Source organism: Pseudochaenichthys georgianus, unplaced genomic scaffold, assembly GCF_902827115.2.
Source record: "Pseudochaenichthys georgianus unplaced genomic scaffold, fPseGeo1.2 scaffold_1379_arrow_ctg1, whole genome shotgun sequence".
In the NCBI taxonomy this organism is placed as follows: Eukaryota; Metazoa; Chordata; class Actinopteri; order Perciformes; family Channichthyidae; genus Pseudochaenichthys; species Pseudochaenichthys georgianus.
This window is the reverse complement of record NW_027262251.1, coordinates 1-15,090: the sequence shown is the minus strand read 5'-3', so window position 1 is coordinate 15,090 and position 15,090 is coordinate 1. Positions and strand designations below refer to the sequence as shown.

The following is a 15,090-nucleotide window of genomic DNA, read 5'->3' as shown; positions in this document are numbered from 1 at the left end:
CATCTCCTTCCGCCTTGACTATTGCTACTCACTCCTCTACGGCATCAGCACTACATCCCCCAGTAGACTCCAGCGTGTCCAGAACGCAGCCGCCAGACTCCTCCCCCACACCAAATCATGGCATCATATCACCCCGGTCCTCAAAGAACTCCACTGGCTCCCCGTTTCACACCGCATCCACTACAAACTCCTGGTCCTCACTTACAAAGCCCTGCACCATCTGCCCCCCCCCCTACCTCACTGACCTCCTCACCCTCTACCAACCACCCCGGTCCCTCAGATCCTCCTCAGCCGGTTTGCTTTCCACCCCCAAGGCCAGACTCCGGAGCTTCGGGGACAGAGCCTTCTCTGTGGCAGCCCCGAAGCTCTGGAACTCCCTCCCCCAAGACCTGCGTGAGTCTGAGTCCCTCACCCTGTTCCAGTCCCGCCTCAAAACCCACCTCTTCAACTCTCTATCCATAAGCCCCGCCCCCTCTCAATCAACTTCCTCCTGACTGCTTTTCTGTTGTGTTTTGTTTCTTTTTGTTTTGTTTGTCTACCCTCCCTCCCAAATGTAAAGCTTCTTTGGGTTCAGAAAAGCGCTATAGAAAATTAATATATTATTATTATTATTATTATAAGGAACACGGGATAAGACTTTGGACGCCACGCTGTCTCAATGATCCACACTGTTAATATGAGAGGAAAATAATGTTTTAGGAAATGAAAAATATGAAGTTAACAAATAAAACACAGCTCAGGGGCGGTAGGTTTTCCAACAAAGTTAAGTCAGCCTCCATTGATTTTCATATCAAATTAGCGTGTTAATAAAATAAGCTATCATGGCTTATACTTGCATATCTAAACAGAATCATGAAACCCTGTTGGTAGAGTCAGGCACACGAGTCCGTTTGAGTGTGTGCACCAGTGTCTCAACGCTCACTCACTGCTAGCTATGTAGCTAACTGTTAGGCTACTTAGCTTGCATTGTTATGGATCTAAAGGTAGCACAAGCTAACTTTCATAGCACAGCTTTACTTCTCACTTAACACAATAAAGAAACAGACCGTATAGCACAAACAACACAAATGATCAATACTTACATATATTTTCACTTGTAGTATTATGATAATTGAAATGCTGGTTCTTCTGGGGGTCTTCTATCCACGCTCAGCGAGCTACCGCACCGCAGCTGCCTGCACTGTACAATCGCTGGAGGACTGGGCTGTCACTCAAAAACTGAGTAGCCAATGGGGACGCACTCCTGAAAGTCCCGCCCACCTGGGAGGTTTGTGTCAAAATCTCAAACAAAAAAAGAGAGAGCTGCAGCGAGAGCAAAAGTCTGATCATTGAGAAAGAAGAAACAAGAACTGCAAACAAAAACCTATGTTAAAACATAAGAAAAGAAAAAATACTTATAGTTTACATGATTACACAAATGATTTGTTTGCAACTTATAGTTTTATTTTTGAAATTTATTTTATTTTGCTTGACTCAGTTTTTTCTTTTAAACTCATAGTTTTGCTTTATTCTGAGAAAGTGTTGCTTTATCTTTATGATACAAAACTAATCCCATACATTATATCATGCCAGGAAGTTTTGCAGTTGCTGAATTGCGTCATTATTTTTGGATTACTCAATATTTTATGTAATAAAAAAATATATATATCCACTTGTTGCTCCCGTATGAACTCGTGCTGCCTTCAAGTACACTGAGTAACTTTGACAATAACAAGTGTATGACTGAAATATAAAGCAGAAAACATATATTACATATATTTTATAATATTTCTTCACTTAACGGGAAGTCTTACTTGCCTTGCCTTACTTCACAAAAACGAAGAAAATACGTAACGAGACAAACAACAAAGATAGCATTTTGAATGGACCTTTAATGTTTCCTTCACAGCGGAATACTTGATAAATCCCGCTCCTCCTGTGAGCACCTGAAGTATCCTCAGCAGTAACCAAGGTCTCCTCTGACAGCTTGTTCAGAATCTCAGCATGTGGTCTCTGTGCAGGACCTTCATTAGACCCGCTCTCTCGACGGGGGGCTTCCCGTCCCTCCGCAGGTCTGTGGTCGCCCCCCTGGTCAGCAGGAGCTACGGGACCCGCTTCAATGTCCCCCCCAGCGCAGAGTTCGTGTCCCGGGTCTCGGGGATCTCCACCATGTACAAGCTGCCCCACCAGGAGAGCGCGGAGGGGCTGGACGCGGCCTTCATCGGGGTGCCCATCGACACCGGGACCTCCAACAGACCCGGGGCCAGGTGACCGTTCAGCCTTGATACAGACTATACACTCCTGTGGAAATGTTACGCGACTGTGAAGCGTTCAGGGTCTGCACTACTGTTACTGTGAAGCGTTCAGGGTCTGCACTACTGTTACCGTGAAGCGTTCAGGGTCTGCACTACTGTTACCGTGAAGCGTTCAGGGTCTGCACTACTGTTACCGTGAAGCGTTCAGGGTCTGCACTACTGTTACCGTGAAGCGTTCAGGGTCTGCACTACTGTTACCGTGAAGCGTTCAGGGTCTGCACTACTGTTACCAGGGTTTCCCACACATAGACTATACGTGGGCGGGCCGCCCAGGTATATTAACGGCCGCCCAAGTATATTTCGCGACCCATTAGGTTTTTTTAAAAACATAATTAAAAAAAATTAATAAAAATTAATCTTTTTTTTATTATTCGTACGTGACCACGACGCCATCTGCGATCGATTAACTTGTGGACAATGATCCCTCGCTCCCTTGCACTGATCTCGCCTCCTTCTGGCCTGTTAAGTGGCCTGCCTCACACAGGGTGACTGGCTGTCCACATGATGTGGCCTGCCGACATGGCCACTGTCATACAGATCATAAATCAAAGCCCTTGATTGGTCTCTGTGTGTCATTCAAGCTCGGGATAACCTCAGCTCAGGTGAGGTAAAGGACTCTCTGAGTGTTTAGATAGTTAACTAAGTCTAAGTTCTCAGTGGGTCTCAAACGGTGTGGTCACCATTTATGTAAACACATATGTCCATTTGAGAGGGTAGTGATTGGTCTAATGGATAGTGAGGTGGGCTGAATATCGGAAGGCTGTGAGTTAAAATCCCGCCAGGAACACCACCACTAGTGTGCCCTTGAGTAAGGCACTTAGCGCTCAGTTACTCCAGGGAGGATGTCCCTGTAATCGGTCATTATAAGTCGCTTTGGATAAAAGCGTCAGCTAAATGAAATGTAATGTGATTAGTAAAATATGCATGAATAAATAAATAAAAAGTTAACTGGGTGAAAAAAAGTAAGATACACTTTTAAAACTTGTTGAGAGAAAACTAGTCTTTGCTGCTGCCTCAAAGAGGAGCAGGGGGGAGAGGAGGGAGACAGGAGAGGCTGATTCAGGAGCACAGACACACTCACAACTATAAATGAACCAAAAATTAATAAACAAGTTTCAGTGTTTTTTTCATATTGGAAATGGTATGGTATTGGTTATGGCCATGATTTTATGATTATTGAAATGTATACAGTTCTGTTTAATATAGGTGTTTCCATAGATCTAGTCTCTTTATTTTCCCCTCAAAATGCACCAGATTGATGCATTTAACTCCAAAATAAAAAATAAAATCTTACCGGGGGGCATGCCCCTGGACCCCCTAGAGGATTTGAGGTCGACCCCCACTAAAAATCACATGGATAGGTTCCTAAATACATTAATTTGTTTAAATAGTAACCCATTTCTATGTGTTCATGTGTGGGTAGTAGATTTAAACTATAGGGCTATCATTATGGGCCCTGCCTGTACCTGTTCGCTCTGCCATCGCGTGAAGGGTCTGCTAACAAGCGACCAACAGAAAGGTTAATGTTGTTGCACCTCACCCCCCCCCCCCGCTACCACCACCCCCCCAAGTATATTCCAGATCTGTGGGAAACAGATCTGTGGGAAACACTGGCAGTTAATGGACCAGCACCAGAGGTGTTCCCATACACACAGGCGTTGGAGCTGTTCTTCATGAAATCCCAGAAGGATGAAGTGCTCTGACAAACAGTGCCATCTTTGCGCAAAATGATTATACAGGAATGAAAAGTCAATAAATAAACATGTTGTTTTTTTTTCTTTCGGGAAATAGTGCAAGAAGTCTATATACATGTAAATAGAATATGTCATGCACAAGAACAGAATATGAAGTTACATAATATACATTAAGACAAAATTAAATACGGTGTATTGCGGTGAAAACGGTTTATATAGATAAGTAGTACGCAGGGTCTGCAGCATGCTTACATTAGAGAACTGAACACAGAGTGTTATCTCTGCAGGTTCGGGCCCCGGCAGATCCGCGTGGAGTCGGCCTTGCTGCGCAGCTTCAACAGTGGAACACGAGCGGCTCCGTACGACTCGCTGATGGTGGCCGACATCGGAGACGTGAACGTGAACCTGTACGACCTGAAGGACACGTGCACGCGCATCAGAGAGTTCTACAGGAGGGTCCTGTCTGCAGGGTGCATCCCCCTCACCATGGGTGAGGAGTACTATATTATATCATATTTCTGTGGGTCCCTGAAGGCAGCATCTCCCCCCTCCAATGAGATTCCTCCATTTGATTTTGGATTATGTCAGAAAATAATTTCTGGGTCAAAAACACATTCAGAAACCATTGGTCTGCTACAAAACTGTTTCTGTGATGCGTTCAAGGTCTGCTACAAAACTGTTTCTGTGATGCGTTCAGGGTCTGCTACAAAACTGTTACTGTGATGCGTTCAGGGTCTGCACTACTGTTACTTCACTATGATGCGTTCAGGGTCTGCACTACTGTTACTTCACTATGATGCGTTCAGGGTCTGCGCAACAGTTACTTTACTATGCTGCGTTCAGGGTCTGCACTACTGTTACTTTACTATGCTGCGTTCAGGGTCTGCACAACAGTTACTTTACTATGCTGCATTCAGGGTCTGCACTACTGTTACTTTACTATGCTGCGTTCAGGGTCTGCACTACTGTTACTTTACTATGATGCGTTCAGGGTCTGCACTACTGTTACTTCACTATGATGCGTTCAGGGTCTGCACAACAGTTACTTCACTATGATGCGTTCTGGGACTGCACAACAGTTACTTCACTATGCTGCGTTCAGGGTCTACACTACTGTTACTTTACTATGCTGCATTCAGGGTCTACACTACTGTTACTTCACTATGCTGCATTCAGGGTCTGCACAACAGTTACTTCACTATGATGCGTTCAGGGACTGCACAACAGTTACTTCACTATGATGTGTTCATGTTCTGCACTACAGTTACTTCACTATGATGCGTTCAGGGTCTGCACTACTGTTACTTCACTATGATGCGTTCAGGGTCTGTACTACTGTTACTTTACTATGCTGCGTTCATGGTCTGCACTACTGTTACTTTACTATGCTGCGTTCAGGGTTTGCACTACTGTTACTTCACTATGATGCATTCAGGGTCTGCACAACAGTTACTTCACTATGATGCGTTCAGGGTCTGCACAACAGTTACTTTACTATGCTGCGTTCATGGTCTGCACTACTGTTACTTTACTATGCTGCGTTCAGGGTCTGCACTACTGTTACTTTACTATGCTGCGTTCAGGGTCTGCACTACTGTTACTTTACTATGCTGCGTTCAGGGTCTGCAACAGAGGTATATATATATATATCCTTTATTTAACCAGGTAAAAAACTCATTGAGATTAAAATCTCTTTTCCAAGAGCGACCTGGCCAAGAAGGGCAGCATGTACAAAGTTACAACATATAAAACACAGACATGAAAGGCAGACAAATACAGCTGTAAAACACAAATAAAATGGCACATTAGCCAGTCAATATGCGAAGTAAAACAAACTATTAAAATCATTCAAAAACTGGCAACATTTAAAACGATTTCAGGATATACGAGCACTCACATCGACCAATGGTGTCGTGTTCTCTGTCCTTTAAGATGGACCTGAATTCCCCCATAGTGACTAAATCTGAGAGTTTCAGCTCCATCTGTACATTGTTCCAAGCTGTGGGGGCAGCATATCTAAAAGCTGTTTTTCCCAGTTCTGTTCTCACTGTAGGAACCAGCATCTGAATAAAATCTTGAGAGCGCAGGCCATATGGACTTTCTCTTTGACACATATATGTGCAAATGCAGCAGCATATAAAGTGCAATGGTGTACTCGATATCCACATCCAGTGATAAATCGTAAGGCACAATGGTACACAGTATCCAAGCTCTTTAGGCACTGGTCAGAGGCATTCATGTATAGCAGGTCAGCATAATCTAATACAGGTAAAAACGTTGCAGATGTCAGATGTTTCCTTGTCTGAAAAGAGAAACAGGATTTATTCCTGTAAAAGAAACCTAATTTTATTTTTAGCTTTGAAACAACATTTTCCGTGTGTAACTTGAAAGACAAGTTCTGTTCAATAAGAAATCCCAGATATGTGTAAGTCGTGACCCTCTCAATGTCAGTCCTCTGTCATAATAATTACAAATATTGGGTAGAATAGATGGTAACTTTTTGCCATTCGAAAATATCATTACTTTGGATTTTTCAGCATTTAATACCAACTTTAGTTGATATAAATAGGTTTGTATGACATCAAAGGCAGACTGGAGGAAATCTAGACTTTGCTCTATAGAAGCGGAGGAACAATAAAAAACAGTGTCATCTGCATACAAATGGTAAGAAGCATTTGCTAAAGGATTACATAGATTATTTACATATATGGTAAAAAGAATGGGTCCTAATATGGAACCCTGTGGCACACCCTTTGCTATCGGGAGGAAGGAAGAAAAGGACCCAGAAAATTGGACACATTGGGTTCTCGCTGATAAATAATTTAAAAACCAACCTACAGTATGCCTAGATAAGCCGATACTGTGAAGTCTTTCCGTCAGGATGATATAATCAACTGTGTCAAATGCCTTTGACAAATCAATAAATAGAGTTGCACAATACTTTTTACAGTCCAATGCCTCAATTATGTTGTTCACCTCTGATAAGAGGAGCAGGATAACAATGAAACATTTCCTTTTCACCCAAGTTGTTGTTTGCATAGATTCATTATATAGGCCTATTACTCTCTTTCCACCATAGGAACACGAGCTCGTCGAAAACAACCAGTTATAAGGACTAAAAAGACGAATAAGACAAGGTAGAGACATGAGATCCTTGGAGATTAGAGTGCTCCAATTTACAGAGCTCTTAAACAAAGTAGGGAAGACAAGATGGATGGAGAATAGTCAGTAGGAGAAAAATAGGTATTAGGAGAAACATGCTGGGTGACATGTGTCAGGAGGTCGAGAGGGCCTGCTGAAGAAATCCAGAAATCAGCACAGGAATATCGTCCGCGTTTTCCGTCCTGCCGAAGATGAGAAATGCCAGGTCAGCGCGGTGAGAATCCGGTCCGGACTTTCAGTCCTCCCGAGAACGAAGAGGACGTTGTTTGACGTCTCATGTAAACAGGAACACAAGCCCAGTCATGCTATGCTTTAGCTCAACGAACCCGTTCTTATTATACATCCATGAACGATCCCAGTCCATCAAAGTCCAAAATCAAGCGCAACACAGGTGGCGTTTCAGCTCCGGGGTGGCGTTTCAGGTGCAAGAAGTACTCAGTTAAAAGTATGAATATCGTTAGAGCCAGTATTTTGATTTGATAAGAAAGGCCACCTAATTGTGTCGTCTGTAGTCAACGCACTATAAAAGACTACAATTCCCACGGCGCCTGCGCTAAAGCCACAGTGATGGGCAACCTGTTGAGAGACGCCGTCGAGGAACGGTGGGGCGGTGGTGGTGAAGTCGATAGGGACTTGGCTTGGCAACTGGAAGGTCACCAGTTCAAGTCCCGGCAAGACCCAGTGCTACCGAGGTGTCCCTGAGCAAGGCACCGTTCCCCACACTGCTCCCCGGGCGCAGTTCAAAATGGCAGCACACTGCACTACCTGTGTGTGTGTGTGTGTGTGTGTGTGTGTGTGTGTGTGTGTGTGTGTGTGTGTGTGTGTGTGTGTGTGTGTGTGTGTGTGTGTGTGTGTGTGTGTGTGTGTGTGTGTGTGTGTGTGTGTGTGTGTGTGTGTGTGTGTGTGTGTGTGTGTGTGTGTGTGTGTGAAGGGTGGATCAGAGTGGCAGGTAACGCTAGCTGCGGCGATTAATCACTCGTCAAAATGCTTCTGACAAATGAAGCTGCTGGGTCTCGTCTTCCGAGTAAACCGCCAGAAGCGCCGACACCTCCTCGTCTCCACCGCTCCCATGTTTTCCTTTGTGTTGCCATAAGTTAGTCTCTCTGCGTTGGTGCGCTGTGCTAATGCTAATAATGCTAATACGAGCAAATACAATTGCGGATTCACAAAACTTTTCGGAGTTTGCAATTCGCCCAACAATCATAAATTGTTAGTCTGGCCGACAAACCCACGAACCGTTTCCTCCTCAGGAGAGAACTACCTCTCTAGCAGGGACTATCTGGGGGGACGAGGTTCGCAGGGACTAGTTCCAGATCCTTCTTGGCGTGAAACCAAATCTCCGCCCTACCGGCCTGGTTCGGGGGGAAAGCACCCCGGTGTGAAAGCGCCGATCGGCTCCACGTGGCTCTCTAACAGCTGCTGTCTCTGCAGGTGGAGACCACACCATTTCATACCCCATCCTGCAGGCGGTGGCTGAGAAGTAAGTGCTGGTGGTCCGGTCCTGGGGGTCCTTGGTATGAAACCTGAAACACTGCTCCATGGTACTCTGTGGTTCCCTGTAATACTCTGTGGTTCCCTGCAGGCACGGCCCGGTGGGTCTGGTCCACGTCGACGCTCACGCTGACACCAGTGATGTGGTTCTGGGGGAGCGGATCGGAAACGGGACCCCCTTCAGACGCTGTGTGGAGGAGGGGCTGCTGGACTGCAGCCGGGTGGTGCAGATCGGCCTGCGGGGGTCCGGTTACTCCGCCGACTCCTACGCCTGGAGCCGTGCTCAGGTACCGGAGATCAATAAGATCTAGTTCTACGTACCTCTGATGAAATACACTACCTGATACAGGAACCAGCTACTTCCTGTAACACAGGGTACTGACTAACTCACTGAGGCCCAATTCCAAACTTCACCCTACCCACTTGCAACTCCGTAACTTTTCGTAACAATGGTTTCAAATCAGCATTTCTTTGATTAAGAATTCAAATAATTAACCTCAAAACAACTTTAATGGTGTTTCTTTTTTCCTGACGGACACACACAGCCTGTTTCCTCACTTGAAAACAGCCACTCCCCCTCAACACTTGTTGGTTTGGAACAGCACTTAATGTGGCGGACCATCCGCGAGAACGCGCAAACGGAGGGGTTGTCAGGATAATGGTATGAGGACCCAAACGCAGAAGAAAAGGGAACCAAGAAGTATTAAGAAAAAGACGAGCATTATTTTAAAAAGCTGATTACAAAACAAGAAACACTAATCGGGTGAAACAAGGAACAAGAACGAGACAGTAGGGAACATTGATGTAGAGACAGGTAGGGAACATTGATGTAGAGACAGGTAGGGAACATTGATGTAGAGACAGGTAGGGAACATTGATGTAGAGACAGGTAGGGAACATTGATGTAGAGACAGGTAGGGAACATTGATGTAGAGACAGGTAGGGAACTTTGATGTAGAGACAGGTAGGGAACATTGATGTAGAGACAGGTAGGGAACATTGATGTAGAGACAGGTAGGGAACATTGATGTAGAGACAGGTAGGGAACATTGATGTAGAGACAGGTAGGGAACTTTGATGTAGAGACAGGTAGGGAACATTGATGTAGAGACAGGTAGGGAACATTGATGTAGAGACAGGTAGGGAACATTGATGTAGAGACAGGTAGGGAACATTGATGTAGAGACAGGTAGGGAACATTGATGTAGAGACAGGTAGGGAACATTGATGTAGAGACAGGTAGGGGACATTGATGTAGAGACAGGTAGGGAACATTGATGTAGAGACAGGTAGGGAACATTGATGTAGAGACAGGTAGGGAACATTGATGTAGAGACAGGTAGGGGACATTGATGTAGAGACAGGTAGGGAACTTTGATGTAGAGACAGGTAGGGAACATTGATGTAGAGACAGGTAGGGAACATTGATGTAGAGACAGGTAGGGAACTTTAGCCGCGTTCACACTGCGGTACTTTTCCCACAAAGGTTCATGCAAACTTAGTTCATGCGAACTAAAGAGTTCGCATGAATGCCGCCCAAAGTCCCCGGCCGGAAGTCCCCGGAGTTGGGGAAGGCTTCAGTAGAAGCTGCTGGGAGTCCCAGCAGCTTCTACTGAAGCCTTCCGAGTAAATCGCCAGAACGCCGACACCTCCTCATCTCCACCGCTCCCATGTTTTATTTTGTGTTGCCATAAGTTAGTCTCTCTGCGTTTCTGCGCTGGGCTAATGCTAATAATGCTAATGCTAATAATGCTAATGATGCTAATGCGAGGATAATAAAATGGCGGCTTCACAAAACTTTTTGGGAGTTTTACGGGGCGTGGTTTGCAATCCGCTCAGCCAATCAGGAATATAGCTCTTTTCTCAAAAAAGAGCCGCTCGAAAGTCCCTGCTCTCTAGCAGGGACTTTCGAGCGGGTAAAAAGGTTCGCATGAACTACTTTTAGTACCGGCTCTTTTTGGTGTGAACGCGATCATGAACTAAGTTCGCATGAACCTTTGTGGGAAAAGTACCGCAGTGTGAACGCGGCTATTGATGTATAGACAGTAGGGAACATTGATGTATAGACAGGTAGGAGAAACACACAGAGACCATCAGACACAGGAAGGACGACCAGACACGGGGAGAACAGAATTTCAAAATAAAACCTGAAACTAAACACACAAAACTAAGACTCGTGACAGGGTTAGTGTGTAGGGGGCGGTTTGGAAATAGGCCTGACTGTGTGTGTGTGTGTGTGTGTGTGTGTGTGTGTGTGTGTGTGTGTGTGTGTGTGTGTGTGTGTGTGTGTGTGTGTGTGTGTGTGTGTGTGTGTGTGTGTGTGTGTGTGTGTGTGTGTGTGTGTGTGTGTGTGTGTGTGTGTGTGTGTGTGTGTGTGTGTGTGTGTGTGTGTGTGTGTGTGTGTGTAGGGTTTCCGTGTAGTGCAGGTGGAGGAGTGCTGGTTCAAGTCTCTGGCTCCCCTGATGGAGGAGGTCAGGGGTCAGATGGGAGGGGGTCCGGTGTACCTGAGTTTTGATATCGATGCTCTGGACCCCGGCTTCGCTCCGGGCACCGGGGTCCCCGAGATCGCCGGGCTCACCACCATACAGGTAGACTGCCGTAACTACTGCTTCGTGCTATATTACATCGTTCTTCTTAGTTCTCTATATACTGATACTGGATTTATCATGGGGGGGGGGGGGGTCTGAGGTTTTCAGAAAAGTCTTGGTGTTGAGATGTTTTGTAAAAAGTCCACATCTGCAGGAAAGAGTCCACATTTTCAGATTTGTAAAAAAGTTCTGAGATGTTCTGAGAAAGTAATAATTGTGATGTTTCTCCTGCCGCTCCACCATCGCTGCTCAATGATTCTGATTCCAGGGAGTGGAGATCATCCGCGGCTGTCGGGGCCTGAACCTGGTGGGCTGTGACCTGGTGGAGGTGTCTCCCCCCTACGACACCACCGGTACTACACGCTCTATTTCATCATTCATATATTTCATTATGTTTAAATCCTTATATTTATATATCCCCCCCCCCCCTCAGGAAACACGGCGCTGACCGGAGCCAACCTCCTGTTTGAGATGCTCTGCGTCCTCCCCAACGTCAAATACCTCTGATTTCATGAACACACAACGTATTGTTCACAGCCAATGAGAGGACAGGTGCACTGAAGATTATTCTAGTCTCATAGTCTTTGAGATTAATTATATTTCATTCTGTGCTTTATAAATGAAAAATAAAGATGTAATTAAAATGTAAAATAATCTAATGATTGTGCAATATGTACATATAACTCTATATCAATGGAGTTACCGTTTAATAAAGTAATCCATACTAATAACGTGAGTTTCATGTGTGGGTCACTGCCCTCATCATTTGACTTCTGTTACATCATTTGCATTGACTGGGCTCTGGTTTCAGACGGAGGGTGAACAGAGAGACATAAAGAGATTAGAGATGTCCCGATTTTAAAAAGATCGGAATCTGGAGAAAAAAATCGGGGATCAGGATTTTTTTAAAACATTTTTTAAATTTTTTAATTTAATGTTACAAAACAAAATGACCATGTTCACGTCTTAAAGTCATCCTGAGGCCTTAGTTTTGGTTTAAAATGACTCAACATCAACTGTGTCCAGGCCAGAAGCTGTTATCCACTGCTGGAAACACCACGTCAAACCTCAACAAGCACCTGCAAAGAACACATGCTAAGGTGAAGCTACCGCACACGCTATTTGTTGTTTGTTTATATCACGTAGTTCTTCTTCTCTGTCTTCCGGTTGTTGCCTGTTTTGAATGACAAATACACACTACCGCCGCCTGCTGGTAAGGAAAGTTATTGCCACTCACGCATGCGCAGTTCGTACGTGCTCGGCGAGTAAAGTAACGAGTTACTTTATGTAGATAGTAACAAAGTAGTGTAATATATTACTTTTTTTTTAAAGTAAATAAGAAATATATGAAATATATATGTAATATATTAAAAAAAAATAGTAACGACCCCATCTCTGGAGTTGGCGTTCTCTACTCTGATTTGCATGAAGAACAACAGGAGGTCACGGCTCTCTGTTGAACAGGACTTGCGAGTGGCCCTCTCCTCAGTGCCACTAAGGATTACACAATTCTGCGCGCCCCGACAGGCACATGTATCTCACTAATTTGTAAGTCGGAAAAATATTTACAATAGCACATGTTTCAATGCTGATTGCTGAAATGTTACATTTATAATTTGTAGTTCAGGACCATGGACTGCAGCTTCCTTGCATTGACAGTTCTCTGTGCTGAATTTCTGCTGAGTTTCCTTTGCCTCGTTTTTTATTTTGTGACCTGTCTGGTTTACATGAGTGTGTTTGATGAAGCCTAATTTGATACAGTTTCAAATTAATTTCTGAAATACTTCCTTAATAAATATTTCACGAGTAATATAGTTGTCTTTGTCACATTTTATTTGGCATTAGTAAATAATTATGCACATGATATTTTACATGATATGAGTGATAACACGTGTTATAAGGGCTATTTTGCACAATAGGTGTGCCTTGAGATTTTTACTTGTCCTTTGGTGTGCCTTGGGCACAAAAAGTTTGGGAACCACTGCTCTAATAGTAGCAGCAAGCTAACGAGAGGCTACGTCCAGCTGGTGACTCGGGAGTCGGGACAGAGAACATGTCAGGAGTTTGGAAGTATTATAAAATTGAAAGCGAAGGCAGTGTAACAGCCAGATGCAATGTTTGCAAGGCGGAGGTTCCGCGTGGTGGAAAGAACAGAGCTACGTTCAACACGACCAATTTAATACGCTACCTGAGAAACAAACAACAACAACACGGCGAGTACACAGCGGCCACTCGGGTAACGGCACTGAAACAACCGACACTTTCAGAGGCTTTCAAAGGAAAGAGAAACGGCCCCAGAACAGAGAAAAGGCCACAAAGATAACAGCCAAGATAGCTGAATTCATCGTGTTGGATGACCAGCCGTTATCTGTTACCTTTTTTTTCTCTTAACGCATGGCATAAAGATCGGATCGGGAAAAATCGGTATCGGCAGATTATCAAAATCAAATGATCGAATCGGATCGGGAGCAAAAAACGGTGATCGGGACATCCCTAAAAGAGATGTTTGTGTTGTTACGTTCCCAATAAGACCCAAATAAAACAAAACAAGACAGTCTCTAAATCTTCTCTCTGAAACACACCTCAAACAAAAAGCCCCCCCCCCCATCTGGTCTACTAACAAGGGAACACAACAATTACAGGGGGGGCTTCAATCTAGTAACCTGGTGTGTCCAGCACAGTTGACCTGTGATGTAGAGGGTACCCCAAACCTGCCCGAGCCCTCCACCTCCCACACGTTCACACTCAGACGCAGGTCACAGGGTGCCCACAGAGAGGCTCTGGAGTCAGCGGCAGGTCTGAGAGGGAAGTGGAGCTCCTCCTTTAAGACTGGCTCTGGCTGCTGATAGGCCAGCTGAGGGTGAGGGGACCAATCAGCCGTCAGTCCGAGGTGCACAGGCAGGTTCTGATCAGCTGCTGATTGCCTGCAGGGAAGAGAGCGGTTTGTGCTCGTCGTGCTCTGGGTTGCGTTCGGATAGTTTAAAAATCAGCTCCTAAATTCTAACCCTATCTCCTATTCCTTGACCTCTGAGTGAAAGGTCACGGGGTTAAGGGATAGTGGATAGGAGAATTCAAAAGGACTTAGGAGAAGAGACTGCGGTACTTTAGAGAATCGACTGCACTTCACTATCCGACGTGTTTCTGATGCGCCAGCGGACGTCCTGAATGTGTATGGAAGTTCTCTATACAGCGGACTACAACATGGATGTTTAATAAGAACGAGGGACTGCTGTGAACTCATCTAGAGACTCTGCTCCGTGCTCTGATGCTGCTGCTTGGCTTTATGAATGTGGACAACAGAGAAACATATTCTTCAAAAGTTGGAATTGAAATAAAGGAAAGTGAAACTTCTGCTCGTCACCCTCTCCCTCCGGTCCACATTAATACCAATGATCCCAATGCGTATGATTGTATGAACTAAAGATCTTAAATCAATACAGATGTATTTATTATAAACGTTAGTCCTTAACATCTATCTCTGTGTATATCACCATTCAAACATCTTTTAGAAGTTGAACAAACCCCACACAGCTCAGTGAAATGTTGACTTTATTTGATCATTTCAGACTGTTGAGTGACGGCTAATGCTGCGGCTGCAATGCATTGTGGGGCAGCATTTTCTCCTCTCCTGTCGGTGAGGGAGGTCCGGTGGTTCCTAAGCTAAAGGAGGTTATAAAGGAAGTTTGAAACCTCCTTTCCTTTCATGTAGAGAATCAGCACTTGTCATGGCTGCCACTGAGGGACTTCCGGGTCATTTCACTCCGTCAGGAAGGGTCCTAAGCTAAACGGACTATTCCACTGCAGCCCTGGAGTCTTCTTCTTCTTCTCTCTAAAGGTTTGTAACTCTTTTGCCCTTTCTCA

General features: G+C 44.8%; 1 protein-coding gene across 1 annotated transcript; it reads left to right on the top strand.

Annotated features, from left to right (window-relative positions):
- The first annotated feature begins 1,772 nt into the window (after positions 1-1,772).
- On the top strand, positions 1,773-11,960 carry LOC117440993 (agmatinase, mitochondrial-like). Its single transcript, XM_034077193.2, has 7 exons — positions 1,773-2,246; positions 4,276-4,478; positions 8,582-8,630; positions 8,733-8,928; positions 11,050-11,229; positions 11,498-11,582; positions 11,663-11,960. The coding sequence occupies exons 1-7, from the start codon at positions 1,984-1,986 to the stop codon at positions 11,734-11,736; spliced, it is 1,050 nt and encodes a 349-aa protein (XP_033933084.1). The 5' UTR covers positions 1,773-1,983; the 3' UTR covers positions 11,737-11,960.
- Positions 11,961-15,090: the final 3,130 nt, after the last annotated feature.

Coding starts and splice junctions, on each gene's coding strand:
- LOC117440993 (XM_034077193.2), top strand. CDS start 1,984: ATGTGGTCTCTGTGCAGGACCTTCATTAGACCCGCTCTCTCGACGGGG. Junction 8,631..8,732: donor CTGCAGGCGGTGGCTGAGAA/GTAAGTGCTGGT, acceptor GGTTCCCTGCAG/GCACGGCCCGGTGGGTCTGG. Junction 11,230..11,497: donor CCGGGCTCACCACCATACAG/GTAGACTGCCGT, acceptor TTCTGATTCCAG/GGAGTGGAGATCATCCGCGG.